At 53.0% G+C, this 16747-nt stretch overlaps 1 protein-coding gene across 7 annotated transcripts in view; it reads right to left on the bottom strand.

Moving 5' to 3' along the window:
* The window catches only part of PAX8 (paired box 8), a 55460-nt gene extending 39868 nt beyond the window's left edge, over positions 1–15592 (bottom strand). For 6 of the 7 annotated variants that reach the window (XM_045519544.2, XM_045519539.2, XM_045519543.2 and 3 more), the window contains exons 1-3: positions 15444–15592; positions 14990–15097; positions 8257–8370 (exon numbers count right to left, since the gene is read on the bottom strand). In XM_045519544.2, coding sequence (XP_045375500.1) covers positions 8257–8370; positions 14990–15014 — 139 coding nt within the window. In that variant the 5' untranslated portion in view covers positions 15015–15097; positions 15444–15592. The remainder of the gene's footprint in view (positions 1–8256; positions 8371–14989; positions 15098–15443) is intronic. The other variant, XM_010958965.3, reaches the window with a different exon arrangement.
* Positions 15593–16747: the final 1155 nt, after the last annotated feature.

Raw genomic sequence — 16747 nt, forward strand, 5'->3', positions numbered from 1 at the left:
TGTGCCAGATATTGGTTGGGAAATTTTATTCCTAACCTACAGAATCTTGGAACTATTGGTCCCCACACATGGACCCTGAATCTGGCCCACCACCCTGCCACACTGATACCCAGCGTCCCACAGGACGGTTCCCTTGCTGGGTCAGTCCGGCCCAGCGCTGCCAGTATTCGCTACTTCCAGTGGTCACTGCTGCCCCCCCTTGTCATCCTGCATCTGAGCCCAGTCCAGCAACGATGCCTCAGGAGCAGGAAGGTGTCCTGGTGGGACAGCTCGGGCCTCAGTGGCTGCATCCGTTTCCCTAAACGGTTGCTTTTCTCATTCTCTCTGTCCCATAGTGGCCACTTATTATAAAGAAAATAGAAGAGTAATTATATCAGTGGCATGTGAAACGACCAAGTGTACTTCATGCTGGAAAAACTCTATTTACAAAATTCAAGTGTATGAGTTAGGTCAACCAGTGAAACAACGGGCCATGTTATTGGCGAGTCAGGTGAAAACGACCATCACGGGGATTTGTGGAGCCCTCGCTCCAGACAGGGTTTTCTCAAAGGTGCTGGGGATTCAAGGAGAACTGCCAGAATTCTTCCTCTCGCTTGGAGGCAGGTGCAGTGGGCAGTCACACGGGACGGTGTGAGAGAGGGTCTGGTTAAGGAAGTGGCACTTGAGCGGAGCTTGGCCAAGGGGGCGGGAGTGGGGACAAGGTTCCAGGCAGCTGCCACCGAATGGGGCAGAAGCACAGAGGTGGGAGTGTGCACGGCGTGTTTTGGAAACAAAGACTAGCTGGCTGGAACATGGGTCAGCATACGGAGACAGTGGGAATTCGGGTCGGTGGGGTGGGATGGAACCTTCTCGGATTGTACGCCCGCTGTTTGCCCACAGATGCCTGTTAATGATTGGATTAAGAGGAAGGGCAAGCAGGGTGATTTTGGAAAATCACCAGGTTAGGATCCTCTGGAACAGGGCTGGGACAGGAGGAAATCCGAACATTTTGATAATGTGAAACATCTAGCGATCACAGACGATCGCCAAGCTGTTCCACTTAATAAAAACACCACATAGATAAACAAGTTTATACTGTAGAGCACAAGGAGCCAGATTCGATCTCTTGTAGTAGCTTACAGTGAAAAAGCACATGAAAACAAATACATGTGTGTTCACGTATGACGGAAGCATTGTGCTGGACACCAGAAATTGACACAACGTTGTAAACTGACTATACATCAATAAAAACAAAAACAAAAATGAAAACAAAAGAACACCGCAAATCCCAGAGAGGACCGAGTACGTAGGTATGTAGCCCTAGGAATATGGAACCCGGTGACAAGGGAAGTGTGAGGTCAAGCCAGGTGAGGATGGCCGTGAGCGGGAACTGCTCCCCCACTAGCAAGTACATTCCGTGCACTTGACCCCGTCTTCCTGACGGCAGGGTGCAAGCACCCCACACTGTCTGAACCCCACCTGTCTTCCCATAACTGTCCCCTTTGCCCAGAGATGACCCTGGGCTCTGGATCCTGCACACACTCCCAGAGTGTCACGTCCCGGCTCCAGCAGGTCCCTCCTGAGTCCCCTGGTGGATTCCTGCCCCATCGCCAGAAAGGCCCTCCCTGCCTCCCCCAGCACCCACTCAGCCCAGCACGCCTCCCTGCTGCCCGACAAGCTCAGCATTTTGTGTCTCTCTGGACTGAAGCCTTTTCTTTCTCTTTGTGCTTGTGATTTAAAGTCCAATTTGCTTTTCTTTCTCTCTAGAACATCAGCACAAAGGCAGAGGCACGGTCTCTTGATTCCTGTAACCCAAAGCCTAACTCCACGCCTGACACACTGAAGAGCTTGGTGGATGTTAACTCACTGAATAGAATATTTGAGTAATAATGTTCTCTGAGACAGCTTGGAATTAGAACTCAAGGCTTCTGTGGCCAGGGGATGAATGACTGGGGAGAGCATGTCATCAGATCGGGGAGTAACTGAGCATGATTGTGGGGGCACTGAGAGACGGGTACTGGGCTTGGCCAGGCTGGCGCAGCCACGCCAGGAAGTTAGAGCCGGTGACTAAAGGGATACCAGATGCTGCTTTAGGAGCTGGAGTGAAACCTGAGATGGTCCAGGTGCAGGATCCAGACTGAGTACCTACTTAGAAGAGAAATAGGCCGGGAAGAGAGGAGACAGGTACATCACAGAGGGCTGGGAACAGAAGCATCTCTGGAGAGAGAATCAATAGTTTGTGCATCTGAGAAGGAGAAAAATAAACCGTGATGTCTGTGGCTGGTGTTATGGGATCAATGTTCCCCCCCCACCCCCCAAATTCATATGTTGACGTTCCAGTCCTGAGTGTGACAGTGTTTGAAGGTGGGGACGTAGGGAGATGATCATGGTTAGATGAGGCCATGAGGGTGGGGAGCTTATCATGGGATTAGTGCCCGAAGAAGAGACACCAGGGCGCGCGCTCTCTCGTCAGACCACATGCCTGATAAGGAGGAGGTTTTGTTGGGAAAAGTAAAGACAGGAGGAGGGGGCGCAGGCATGAGGCTCCTCTCATTAAACGGTGGCAACATAAATTTTCCATGGAGGAAATGCTTGAGATGCCTTCTGATGCGGGCCTGTGGACCTCAGCATTTCACAGAATTGGGGCGTCACAGCCACTCGGTGGCCATCAGGCAATTCCAGTCTCACACCATCCCCTGCTGTTCCCTGGAGACGGGGCATCTGGCGGGTCACACACAGTATTCTGCCAAGAACACCACCAAACAGTAAGCTCTACAAAGCAGAAATTAGCATGTGCTGTTAAATCAGACCCCAGGGCCTAGGAAAATAGGAGGCAGTGGCCAATAAATAGGAAAAAAAATACACCCTTAACTCAAAGGTATTTTATCCACAAATGTACTCTTTCCTGCCACCGTAACTCAGTTTCATTATATCAATGATCGGGTTACACACTGTGCGGGGAAACCTTGTGGGAGAATCACCGATTTATGAAAGTTATACGAATATCTGTTGGTCAAATATACAAAGTCTTTGTGACGCACCGCGTTGTTGGTAACAACCAGTTCACGCGGGGCTGCAGCAAGTCTCATGTCACGTGTCCACGAGACCACCAGTCCCGCTCACGTCTCCCCCACAGGCTTAGTGGAGGGGTTGTGCAGAGCTCCCGGGGATTCCGAGTGGGGACATTCTCGTGGTCTGAGCAGAGCAGCCCACCAGTGGCAGCCCTCAGACCCCTGCCTCCAGTGTTGTCATCCTCGGGAGACCAAGAGGCAAGATTCTGGAACAGGCAAGTCGTGCCACTCTGCCCCCACTCCCACCCTCTGTAACTCTGTCCTCATCTGGGAAGAGTCACCATGGATCTCAGAGCCCGAGCATTGTAGTGGCTTTGACACTGGCCAGACAAGTGACCGGGACAAATGACTGGCTGTCCCTGGGTCTCATCCGCAAACAAGGTCTCTGCGGGGCCCCATAGCCACCAATGTCCCATAACTTAAGTGGGGGGCCTGGAGGGGTCATGGCTGGACAGCAGAGCTCCTCTGCTCAGACCTCAGGACATAGGTTTCAAGAGCGGGGAGGTCACAAGTCAGTGACCCTTAGGCTGACGGGAATTGATCCAGAACACAGAGCGGGTTCCCCAGATCTCTTGCACCCCACTGTCCCTGCCACGTCCAGTATCGTGTCTTCGCAGCCATTGTGGCCTCGATCGGGACTCATCAGTCGCTCCTGTAACTTCCCGGCCAGGTCTCTCGGGGTGTCTGGGAGTCAGGGGCTTCTCTGGCCATGGCTTTTTATCGCCCACAGACCTAGGACAGTATTCTGCACACACACACGTGTGTTTATGTGTGTGAGAGGGTGAGTATTGTATACACGTGTGCACGTGTGGGTGAGCCACGTCACCCACGTGTGTATGAGTGTGGGTGTAGGAGTGTGTGTGTCACCTATGTGGACGAGGGTTAGGACAGCCAGGCATCCAGGGTACAAAATTTAAGGAGGCACTGGCTCTCTGGGCTGACCCTGCTCTTTGATGAGCCTGCATGTGGGAGCCTCCTTAAATTTGGGTGCCTGGAAGTGTGCCTCTGTGCCTCACCCTAGTCCCAGCCTTGGTTGTGTGTAGGTGTGGGTATGTGTGCGTCGCTGGACGTTGGTGTGTACAGGAGTGTGTGCTGTGTGTGTGTATGCATGCGTGTGAGTGTGTGTGCGTGTGCGTGTGCGGGTGTGCACTTGCCTCGGCAGCTCCCCCTGGGCTTTGCCAGTCCCGACAGCCGCAACCTTTCTTATTCTCTGGGGTCAGCGCTCACTCTCCCTTGCGACACCCTCCGACAGGCAGCGGCGTGCCACCAAAAGCCCGGGTTATAAGTGTGAGGCCACTGTTCTGCCACAAGCCCGTGGGGTCTGGGACACAGCTCTCCAGGCCTGTTTCCCCGTGGGTAAAACATGATGACAGGGCTTCACCCTTCCGGTCTTGAACAACTCTGGGTCTAGGTAGACTATCTGATGTAACAAGACCTCTGAGGCTCCTGTAAGCTGTGATTCTTAAGTCTAGGAGGTGAGAGACGCAGAGGCAGACATTCCTACACAAAGTAGGCTACAAAACATGCCATAAAAATAAAGTGTTAGGAAACTTGGGGAGGAAGAAAGAAATCCCGGAAGGCTTCCAGGGGGGAGGTGGCATTTGAGCTGGGTGGCCTGAGGAGGGCTGGGCTGTGCAGAGCCTGGGACTCTGCTTCACAAACACATGGCCTCACAGCAGCCCTCTGAGGCAGGAACCATGAGTCCACGTCACCGGGGAGGGAAATGGCCCCTGAGGTCATGCAGGTGGACCTGGTTGAGTAGGGATTCAAAACCAGGTGTGTCAGATTCCCAAGGCCCAGCCTCTTCGGGAACCTCCATCCAGGGGCAAAGAGGCGCCCTGGCCTCATGACGGGCACTGTCTACGTGTGGAGATGGATGAACACACACACAACAGCCTGCAAGCAATAGAAGACCATGCACAGTCGTGTGTACCCTCTGGGACAGAGAGTGACTTCCAGGGAGGTGGGGACGGAGGGCCACATGGGCAGGGGCAGGACGCGCTCCCGGCCTCAGATCTCCCGGGGAGATGGACACCTTCCAGCCAGTAGGACCCAGCCAGCTCTGAGGAAAGCAACTGTGAGCAGGCAATCAGGCTGGCACCTGTGTGACTACTCTGGGGAGCAGGCCCCACTCACCCGAGGGTGAGCCCCAAGGCCCGGGGCAGGCCCGTCCCAGTTGGAGGCACCTGTCCAGCCAGCAGGAGGTGATGGAGAGGGTGTGGGGGGCACGAGATCTTTCTGGTATGGGGTGTTATCATATCACCAGAAAACACGGGGACTGGAAGGACCCAGGCCTTGTCACACTATCAAGGAGATGGGAGGCCAAGGGGGAAGTCCTGTAAAGTCTGACAATCTCTGAAGGCACGCGGGTTAAGCATCGGATGGGTCCGGCGAGGGTTCTGATTTGGCAGAAGTGGGCAGGCCTCCACCGCGTTCACACCTACAACTCTGAACATCTTGCCACGAGCTGGCCAGCCACCCGGAGCCCCAGGGTAGACCACTGTGGAGCTGGCTGCTCCCACACTGCCTCACAGGCTGCCTTTCTGGAACAGCGAGTGCTCTGGGGATTGACCAGACTCCAGAAGGCCAGATGAGGGGTTCTCTGTTATCAGTGACTACGTGGTTGTGCGGGGGTGGCTATGGGTGATAAATGACTTCTTGTGATCCCAGCGCCCGGCTTGCTGGTTCTCATCCCTTGTCCCACCACTGAAGTGTTCTGTCTGATGATTTCCCCTCCTGGTGTTGAGTCTACCTCCTTGAAAGGGGATCATGAGTCTTGAGCTTCTTGCCCTGAGGAGAGGCCTCTCACTCCTGCCATTTACGTGGACTACCGTGGCAGTGAGGGCCACCATCACTGGCGTGGTGCCCTGCCCACGGCAGGTGGCCCTCCACGAGGGCTTGTGAAATTGAATCAAACCTCTGTCTGACCCACAGATTCCAGCTTGACTCCATCTCCTGTCCTGGCCACACCTTCTCCCTCCTGGCCTCTTCCTCTGACTTGAAGTCATGGCCAGACATACAGGGATGTATCAGGTGATCGCCCAACTCCTGCCACGTCTATCTGGACAGCCTTCAAGAACAATCCCTTTGGAGGGAAAGAGCAAAACAGGGCTGGCGTCAGGGATTTGGTGCTCAGCTAATCCCAGACTTCTAAATGTCAACCAGGGTTTGCTATTCTGCCGAAGCTAGATTATTATTACACAAAGTGGGGAAATATAAAACAGGGGTAGGGGTGGGGCTGGAGGGAGGAGAGAGAAGAGAGTAGAAGACAGAAGACTCGTAAATTTCTTATTCTTTTTAAATAAACATCTGGTTCCGTGTCAATTAAGAACAAGTACTCCGCGCACGTCTTCCCGTGGTCCTGTCTTAGCTACACACACAGTGAAGATGCACGCCCACTCTAGCTCACTTTTCCTCTAAGACCAGTTCTACTAAAACTCTAGAATGTTCTGGATTCCAACGCAAAGTTCAGAGACAGCCTGTTCTATCGTGAGCCGAGTGCTTCCCCTGTGACTGAGTTTTCTGGGGAAATGGAATAAGGAAGCCTTTTCCAGAGTGGGCTGGGGTAGCAGCTGATCATGGCCACAGGGCTCTGAGCCAGCCTTTCCCACGAACCCTTTCATTTAATCCAACTCTCCTGGGCCGTAGGCCTCTTATTTTGTCCAGGTGAACTAGTAAAATGTCTGTCCTAAGTCTTAACTGGAACAAGGTTTGGACACTGGATGTCAAGTTCCTCCAGGAGAGTTTCACAGGAAATATTAAGACAAATATTAGCATGTTTGGGCATCTGACCTGGAGAATCTTGGAAGATGCTCTTCCCTGGTGCCCTCTGTATGGAGCAGGGACAAATTCCTGAGTAGCTGCTACGTGTCAGGTGAGGATACTGGTTTTACTTTCAGTATTTCCTAGAAACCCTGTGACATCTCCGTATTTTATACAAAGGAAACTCAAGCCCAGAGAGGTGGCTGGCTCGCCTGACGTCACTGGGGGAGAAAGCAGCAAGGTGTGAGTCACAGGCAAAGACTCCGAGGCGTGGCCCCTCCTGCTGCCTGCAGAGACGGGAGGTTGCCGCAAGGCCCAGCTCCCCGGTGACTTCAAAAGTCCCTTGCCATCTTGACGCCTCCCAGCTCCCCTGGAGTCGATCCCAGGAGCGATGGTTGTGCCGTCCTCCCAGAGGAGTAAGGAATCAAAACGCAACACCCGCAGAGGGCCCTGGGTGTGCGGGGAATGCGCGGTTCCCGGGACAACAGCAGATGAAGCTGTTTCTCTCTTAGATGCGTCACCCAACCAGCTCCCCGACCTCTCTGCTGCTCTGACAGCAACAATATGTCCCAGGGGACTAATTAGCGCTGACGACTCCGGTCACTCCAAGGCCACTTACGGGAGCGAGTGCAGAAGATAACGCGGAGGAGCACGTGGCGGAGGACAGGAGAAGAAAAGAGAGTTTACAGAGGAAGGGAGAGAAGTGGCTTTTCTTTCTCACTCTTTCTTGGCTTAACCCAAAGACAGGTTTGCATCTGAGAAATGCCACCAGCCAGGAGCTGGGCCGCTACTCCCCACAGCGAAACGTGACACTGAAATGAGCCCCCTTTTCAGCTCCTACAAGCGCGCCTCGAAGGAGGCTCCACGGGCGCAGACGATGTGATTTTGAATCCTTGAGTGAGAGGAGCCCTCCCCGCCCCAACCAGGAAGCAGCAGAGGGAAGGAAGCTGAACTTGGGGGAATGGCTTCCAGCATCTCAAGGGCTCCCCACCTGCTGCCCATGAGCAAGGCACCTGGTGACGGCCCCTGACTTCCAGGGCGGGTCTTCCCAGTAACTGTGAAGCTGCTTGCATCACACCCACTAACTCATGAGTCCCTGAAACGCACCCAGGCGCAGAGGCCCGGTGGGGTTTGGAGATGCCGAGGGAGTAAGTTCCCTGCTGGCCTGTGATTTATTGAGATGCCCGTGGATAGCTGCTTTTTGGGGGTGCAGGCAGAAACACAGCATCTTGGGGAGTGTTAAACTCTCTCTGTTTGCCTTTCCTAGTCACTGAGCACCCTTCCTCCTCACAGTGACCTCCAAGAGGGACATCCAGAGAGGGACCACTGCTCCCATTTTGCAGACGGGAAGAGTGAATACAGCCCTGAAAGGGATCTATTTGAACTGAGCTGGAATCTTAGGGACACCGATGAGAAAAACAAGCTGATAAACTGAAGGCCCTACCTGTCGCCGTCCGTACAGGGCCTTGAGCTGCCTCCCCCAGGGTGCTGGTCCGAGTTCCCAATGGAGTTGAAGGCATGAACCATCTAACACTACAGGAAGTTTTGATGATCTGGACTTTGGAAAGAAGGACAGTGGAAAGGGAGCTGGAATCAGATCAGCCTCACTCAGCGTCCATTCCCTTCTCTTCTGTAAAAATGTCTGTAACAAACCCGCCTAATAGACTCCTGAGAATTCAATGAGATGATGGGCACACCCTCCTCCCAGCAGAATCCCACACTTGTAACAGCCCACAAAGATAATAGTCAGAGCTTCCACTTACGGAGCGCTCACTCAGTGTCAGGGTACCCTCAGCACTTTGAACCTGGCTTTGGCACAGCTGGAGTGGCTGTGGGCTGGCTGGGCTGAGCTTTGGTGATCCTTGACATTTTATAAGGTATCCAGGACTAAGGGAGGATCCTCAAAAATAAACACAGAGACAGGACCCACATATCCCTGGGGAACTCCTGAGTGTCCCTCCCCTGGGTCTCAGGCATGCTTCAGCAAGGAGACACTAGGTCCTACCCAGGCCCTTTATCCTTCTGGGGAAGGAGCCCCAGTCAAGGAAAAGCTCAGACTCAGTGACATGAACTGTGGGTTTAAAATAGAAACCTTCCTACGAAGGTATTTCTGACCCCTGACCCAGGTCAGAGACGTTTGCTCATCCACCCACCAGGCCAAGGGAAGAGTCAGGAGGGGTTTTCAGAAATTCAGATGGGCTTGTCAGCCCTAACCCTGGACCTCAGGACATAATTACAAACCCTCGAAGATCTACTTAAACATGCCATGATGGCAAATAACTAAGGAAGTGCGGACGCCCCTGCCCATTCCACCCGGACCCAGAGGCTCCACCCCAGGGTCACTGACAGAGGACCGAAGAAACTGTAATTGGCCTGGGAGAGGGAAGTTTTCAGGAACTAGGAGACACTTGGATAGTTTTTCTTTGTACTCCTTCCCTCAAAGGGAAGCACCAAGCACCTCTGTCAGAAGTGGTCCTTACACGTACCTCCTAGTGGAGTGTTTTAGCTCCACTTCCAAGAGAACCTGGGCTAAGGTGGTCCAGAATCCTTCCCCTCCTGAAGCTCTGAGGGTGGGGTTGCATTTCTCCTATTTTTAGGGGGTGTTTTACATCCCCAAGTTCTCTCCTTGAAAGGAGTGCGAGCTCCTGAAGGCTGGTGACTCAGCCTTTCCCCAAGTCTCAACTAAAACAAAAACAACCTGCCGTCTTGAATGGGGGTGCATTCCCCTGCCCCCTCCTTTGAAAGTCATCTTTCTTTCTCTCTTTTTTTTTTTTCCTGAAACGAAATGGTCTCTTTTATCTTTTGGTTCTTTGTGTACTCAGATCCTTGGAGCTCAAAGCTTTCTCAGTGCCACTGAGAACTCGGCACCTCGTGGACTGATAAATAGAGCAGCTTGAAAATGCTTAGAACTGAAGACAGACCAACTGTGGCGAGAGAAAGTAAACACATCCCTGCACCAGTCAACCCTAGCAAGCTCCTCGCTGAGATTACAAACTGCAGTTCCTGCCTGAGCTGGCGAGGATGTTGGAGCAGGCTGGGGGGTGGGGGGGTGGGGGGTGGCAGGGCTACAGAGCAGCCTCCCCTGCCTCTCAGTTGGGCCCCAGAGGGGATGGGTCACCTGGGCATCTACTTAGGACCCGGGTTGGATGTTCCTAAGCTTAGCAGACTCTGCTGATATGTCCCCCATTGGCTTCATGCCTGGAACTGTCCCAAGAGAAGAGGGGACCAGCTTCATTCTTGTCATCTAAAGGGGGCTCCTCCTCTTTATCCTCATGCTCTCTGTGGGCAGGTGAAATTCAGAACGGGGATTTTTCACAAAATAGAATGGACCCACTCCATAATTTGATATGAATATTTGAGGAAATTTTCCCATGAAAAATCCATACTTTAAACACCTCCCCCCAAACACAGACACATAAATTGTTTTTATGAGAACCAATTAATAAATGCTAATTCACCCAGGCATATCTCCACTAAATTACTGTTTCATTTAATTGCAGGGGAATTTTCCATTACTAAACTCTCCCTTGCTGATTTTTTTGCATTATTTATATATTTTTTCCAGTTTCACTAATAGTGAGGTTGGTATGCGATATTATCTGCTGTTTGTACGTCTTAAACTTCTTTTTCATTTAAAATGTTTCCTCATTCTTGCAGCTCCACGTAATCCGGGAGAAACAGCATTAAAAACAGACGAGATTTTATGCGCAAATGTTGGAAAAAGGCACCAGCTGAAATGAACCTGGCAGGAGAGCATCTTGTCTGATGGGGCTGCTCTGATTTCAAGCATGCATGGGGGTGCGGGAGCATGTGCCTCCACTTTGGATTAATGTGGAAATGTTTTCCTATGTCAGGGAGACACAAGTCTATCCATGAAAAGACTGTGAGTACACACAACTAGGAATGAAGATCACAGGGGCTTTAATAATAAAAATAAACAGCACTCAAATCTCTTTATAAGCCATCAGAGCACAATGTGTATTTTCTAGTTTCCTTTTCATGGGCACCAAATCCAGACTTTGACATCTAGACACCCAAGATCCAGACCAGCCGGTTCCCCAAAGATCCCACCTCTTTTTATGCGTAGAAAAGTGTTTGTGTTGGGGGGAGGTTCTGGTGGTGGTTAGGGGTTGCTAGGAGCTATGGCTGAGATCACGTTCAAAAAAGACATGTTTTGAAGCAGAATTTTGATTTTCTTATATTGAATGGCAACGCCTCCATGCACCAGGCTACCTTCATTTCTGAAATAAGTTTTTCCATTTTTTTTCTCTCCAGCTACCTTCTTCCTCCCTCTGCTCCCCTCCCCCATTCTTCTTCCCAGTGTCTTTCTTTTCCTCTGTATTCATTCGTTCCCTTCTCTCTCTTTTGTGGTAGCATATTCTGGAGGATGTGAATGATTAAACTGTTTACTCCGAGGTTTGAGGTTTGAGGTTTAGGTATGAAAAGTTTCACCTTTATACTCAACTCTATCAATAATTACAGAACAAGGATGATTATTAGTAAATCTTTCTTACAATTAGCTCTGGCAAAAATGATGCCATTTATTCTGAGTGTACTGAGATCTATTGATCCTACTTTTCACAAAAATTAATTACAAAGCTGAATAGCCTCCAAAATGAAGTCAGTATATAAAAGGATGGTGAGTATGACCCTGGGAAAACACATACCCATAAAATATGTACCGCATTAAAATTCAAGATTTGAGGCCATAAATAGAAAGTTTTGACATGTTATTATAACAGTAGGATGCTCTCTTTTGAACCAAAATATCTCTTAATAATTAAAATTCCGAGATTGATTGATTTTTGAGTTGTTTTCCTTCGTATCTTTTGTCCTCTTCAGCAAAATCAGGCAGAGTCCTTTCAGGTACAGATGGATAAAATTAATTAACTTTCTGTCCACCTCAAAAATGTCCCAAATAAATGTTTCCAATAGACATCAAAAAAGTGTCAATTAGAAATAATTACTTCTTATCAATCAGTGGGGGCAATTAAAGTGACAAAGCTTGAAAAGATACTTATCTTAAAACTAATTCACAAGGTAGCTAAATTATCTCCTAATTAACTGGCACTGAGGAGGGTGGGAGGACGGACTATCTTGAAACAAAGACGAATTGAGGAACCCCTATACCTCTTTATGTTCCTCAAGACTGTTTCCCACTCCGAGACTTTATTTTCAGCGCAGTCAAGAAACCTAGGAACAAAACTGATCCTTCCCCAAATCATTTGGTCCCCTTTGCTCCTTTCTAAAAACAAGAGGAGGAATGGCAGGGGCGGGGGGGGGGGGGTTACATCGCTGATCTAAGGAAGTTAGAGGTAGGTTTCTCCTTGATCTAAAGTCTCATTTTACTTCTTGAAAAACCTATTTTCAGGAGTTGAGGGAGAAGGATTCTGGTAAGTTACTTCGCATAACTTTTAAGGACAATCCGCGTGCTTTTTTTTTACTAAACTCTCTTCCTCTTCCTCCCGGATACAAGGATAAAGTATTACTTATATTTTAATATTTATGTGGTATTTCTCGTTTCTCTTGCATCTTTGACTATTTTAAAAAATACTTTTGCTTTAGAGGATCTTTGTTCCCTGATGCTACAAAACTCCCAGTGGATTTTAGGGGCCGTTCAGCCCACTGCTGACCAGCGGCACATCAGAATAATCGGCCCTTTGCCTTTCACATCCCTTCAGAATAAAACTTAAGAAAAATATTTTTTGTTTTAAAGATCTCTCTGCGAAGCAAGGTCAGCTGAGAGTGAGCCGAGGACGAGCCGCGGCGGCCGCGGCGGCTGAAGCCGCGCAAGAAACTTTTCTCCAGCATCTGGAATTAGTAGAAACGTGCGTCTGCCTCGCTGGCGCGAAAGGGCCAGCAGCCACCTGCACCTCGGATTCTGCTCCAGGGCAAGCTTCAAGGGGAACTCCCCAGGCAAAGCTGAGCTCAGAAACGGGAGTGCCTGCGGAACAGAGGGAAGCCCCTAAGCCCTACGAGAGGGAAACTGGCTTATGAAAACAGGAGGGGTCCGTTTATGAATTGAGCTCTTAACATAGGCAATGGTGTCAAGTCGACTGACCACAAAGGCGGAGGGTCTCTCCCTCGGGTTTGCCTGGAGAGGATATGGAAAAGAAACAGGGGACAGCCTTGAACCCTTTGCGCTACCTTTTAAGCAATTTTCTTCTGTTTTATTAGCATTAAATTAAACCAATGGAGAAAGACTCGTCCTCCCTCCAGTTTAGGTTTATTTCTTTATTTGTTTTGGGAAGAGGCTAGAAGAAGCCTCTCTGACTCCCCTAGACAGAAAATGCCTCTGCCCCAGGCCCTGCTGGAGGAGGACGGGTCCCTTCCCTAGCCTGAGGGCGAGTCGCATCTGAGCTCATGGAAAAGTGGTGTCTCATCATCTGGGTCTGTTGCTGATTAAAAATAAAGTAAAAGTAAAAACTGCGTCCTTTCTTCTTTCCTTATTTATTTCCGTTTGTTCTAATGAGTGCTTCTGTAATGAAAATCAGTAGCGAAAACAAAATCGAGCCAACCCGAGGGACCGTGACATCCTCTTATTTCTCGAGCAGCGAGCGACAGAGAGGGAAGAGTCTGGTCCACCACGGTAAGTTCGAAGTCCGAGAGCACCTCCAGAAAGGTCAGGGGAAGGTCGGGGGTGGGTTGGGGTCGGGGAGACAACGAACCCGGGAGCCGAGCAGAAGCGGCCAGGACCAGCCTGGCGTGGAATCGGGTACCAGGCGCCGCGCACTCGGCCTCGGAGACCTTCCTGATCCCGAGGCAAGGGCGACGGCCGTTGTTATACCCCGGTTTGGCTCAAGACTACGGGACTTAAACCTAGTCCGGGCCTCAAAAAGTAATCAAGGAGCTTGCATGGCGCCAGGGCGCAGCTGGTAAGGGGTGGCAGGCGCTCGGCTCGGGCCCCCCGGCTCGCGGACACGGCCGCTCGCAGGAAGGGCTGGGAGGTCTCCACCCCGCGCCCCCGGAGGCCGGGCTCCCGAAGACGGCAGCCAGGGCGGCGGTGGCCCCACTCTCCTTGGGGGACAGGGATGGGGAGGAAGCGGGCTGTTGACTCTGTATCCGGCGGTAGAGCGAACCCGAATAAGAAAGCTTCCGGCGCCCTGGGGGGGATCCCTGAGCCTCTGCGGGTGGCGTTTAGGCCCCCAGACCCGAGGCAGCGGGGCGCAGCTCCGACCCGCGGCGGTCTGCGCTAAATTGAGATCTCAGACGCGCGCCGCGCCCGATCCGACCCTCCTTATTATAACAAATGTCCCGTTTGCCGAGCGGGACTTCATATTCGCCGAGAATTCATCTGAAATATTGATTTCCTCTCACTCTGCCGGCCCAAATCGATAGCACTGCGCCCTGGCCCCGTAAATCGCTTTCTTCGCGGCCGACCCGGCTCCATCCATCACCGCGGGCCGGGCCGCGACTCTGCCCGCTGTCCACACTTGCTGAGCCCCCGGGCGGCCGTGCCCACCGCGCCCACTGGCCCCGACCCTGAGGCTCCTTTCCGGGCCAGGAGGTGGGCGAGATCTGGTGCCACAGCCAGGGACCCCGAGCACTTTTGAAGGCCTTGAGCCCGGGCGCCGGCGGGGAGGGGGTTCGGCTGGCGGGCAGCTCAGTCCTCGCAGGCCGGACGCCCCGAGCGCGGTAGGTCCCTGCCTGCCAGGTGCTGGGCAAGGAGGAGTCTGACAGCCCCCGAGTGCGCTCACGGCTCCCAGGCCCCGCATCACGGGCTCCTTTCCCGTTGGCTTGAGACGTGCGCGGGGCTCAGGGTCCTGCCCGGGGAGCCCTGGGCAAGAGCTGCGCGCACCCGGGACGAGGGCTTAGAGGTCGGGGGCGGCGCAGGGCCTGGGAGCGCTCAGGACGCCCACTCGGATGGGCCAGGCAAGCCGGGGATGGGGCGCGAAGGACACCCCTCTGACCCCATGGAGAGCTCCTCACCTCTCCGTGTAGTCCGCAGAAACCAAGGCCTGAGGAGGGCGGCTCTGGCGGACCGAGGGGGACCTCAGGGCCCGGGAGCCGCGAGGCGGCCGCCACGGAGGGCCAGGCCCAAGGCATTCCCAGCTGCGCCCCAACGCAAGGGGTCCCACGAGCCCCGAGCTCAAGCTCCCCAGCCCCACCGACCCGAATGCACGCACGGACGCACGGCGACGCGGGGGCTCGGGGTTCTGGCCATGTCGCGTTCTTACCTGATCTTATGGAGTTGTGAGGCATCGCCGGGGAGTCGCTCGCAGCCCGCCGAGGGCTCAGGGCTTCCTCACGCAGGTCCCCGCTGCGCCCGCCGCCACTCCGCTGCCCTGCACAGACCCAGGGGCAGGGGCATGAGACTCCCGGCCCCCTGTCCTGGACCTCCTCCCCAGGCCCTACCCCTGAAGCTTTCATCTCGAGGCAGGAGTCGCAGGATTTTTAGGCGAAGTGTGGCCAGCCTGGCCTAATACACGCGCCTGTCCGGAGGATCCGGGATCGGGGTCCGCTGAGGCAGCCCCAAACTCCAGCCTGGGTGCCCTCTTCCTCTGCCGCCCCAGCCTTGTCCGGTTTGACTTGAGAAGGAAAAGGCTGCCAGGCTTCCTGGGACCCGCTCCCTTGTTTTGTGCCTTGTCCCTCTCGCCCAGTCAGGTTTCAGCCAACCCCTGCACAGCATACCTGGCCGGCTGGCCGCAGGCCCTCTCTGCCTGGGTCTGCCTGCGAGGGTGCCCTGGGCCGCGCGTCTCTCCTCCTTCCGAAGTTTGTTCCCATCCACCCGGCATCAACGACCGGTTTTATCCCGCCTGGGCCCGGAGAGATGGGTCTGGAGAGGCTCGCAGGCCGCGGATTGGCTGGCTGGGTGCAGGGGGGTGCGGGAAGGGGAGGATTTTGCAAGGGGGACATGGCTGAGTGGACTCAGGAGTTAGAAACATTCGCTGGAGCTTCTGTTTCCAGTGGAGGAAGGAGAAGGAGGAAGCTAAGCTCTAACTCAGCAGGCCTGGAAATACCAGAGGAGTGGGAGATGGAGGCCTGGGAGCCTGAGGATGAGGCTGTCTGGGTCCCCCCAGGGGTCAGAGACTCCAGAAGTAAGGCAAATGGTGGTTCTGTGCACCCTGTGTTCCTCCTTCTCTCACCCCTAATCCACTCAGGGGATCAGCCTTTTCTTTTGTAGGAGAGAACTTCTGTTTTTATGCCTGGTTCTTAAGGTAGCCACCTGTTCACAGGGCTGGAAGCAAGATGGTCCCACCTTCTCATACAGTGTGGACCTCTTCCAGAGCAAAGTCCCAAGCAGCCCCTGAACCCATTCCTTCCATACCAGTCAGGATCCACGCCTCACATTGTTACGTTGATGGAAACGGTCATATAACCTTTTCCACAGGGACTCCGTTCTCCTTCCAAACACACAGCCAACTTTCTTGTTCCTTGAGGATTTTGAACTTGGGCTAAGAGTGCAGAGGACAGGCAGTGAGATTTCACCTCCACGTGGAAGGGTGTTGGAAAGGGACAGGACTGAGCTGACCTCTGGCTTGTCTGCAGGACTCAGCAGCCTCGGGACGGTGGGGGCCTGGGTGTGGATGCGAAGGGCTCTCTTGGGTGGGAATGAGAAGGCTTTTCTTGGGGGCAAAAGCTGCCCCCTCTGTCCTCACAGGCCTGCTCTTCCGCCAGTGAAGCGGGGTACGGGGAAGATTGTGTAGCAGAACAAATGTCCTGGGGGCACCAACAGGCTGGTGGGGCAAGGCCTGGATGCTCCCCAATCTCAGACCATGCTCTGGACTCAGGGTTACAGCTGAGAGGACGCAAGGCTCCTGGCCTGGAGGGTCTGCTCTGGGATAGAGGCTAGAGCTGTTGGAGTGACAGGGAAGAGACGGGGCAGAGGAACCTAGGGTGATTCGGGGGGATGTGTGTGTGTGTGTGTGCTTGTGTGAGTACACATAATTTTTCTTCATTAAAAGACAAAGCTCTATCTTTCAGATTCACCCACT

Source organism: Camelus bactrianus, chromosome 28 (genome assembly GCF_048773025.1).
Source record: "Camelus bactrianus isolate YW-2024 breed Bactrian camel chromosome 28, ASM4877302v1, whole genome shotgun sequence".
Classification (NCBI taxonomy): Eukaryota; Metazoa; Chordata; class Mammalia; order Artiodactyla; family Camelidae; genus Camelus; species Camelus bactrianus.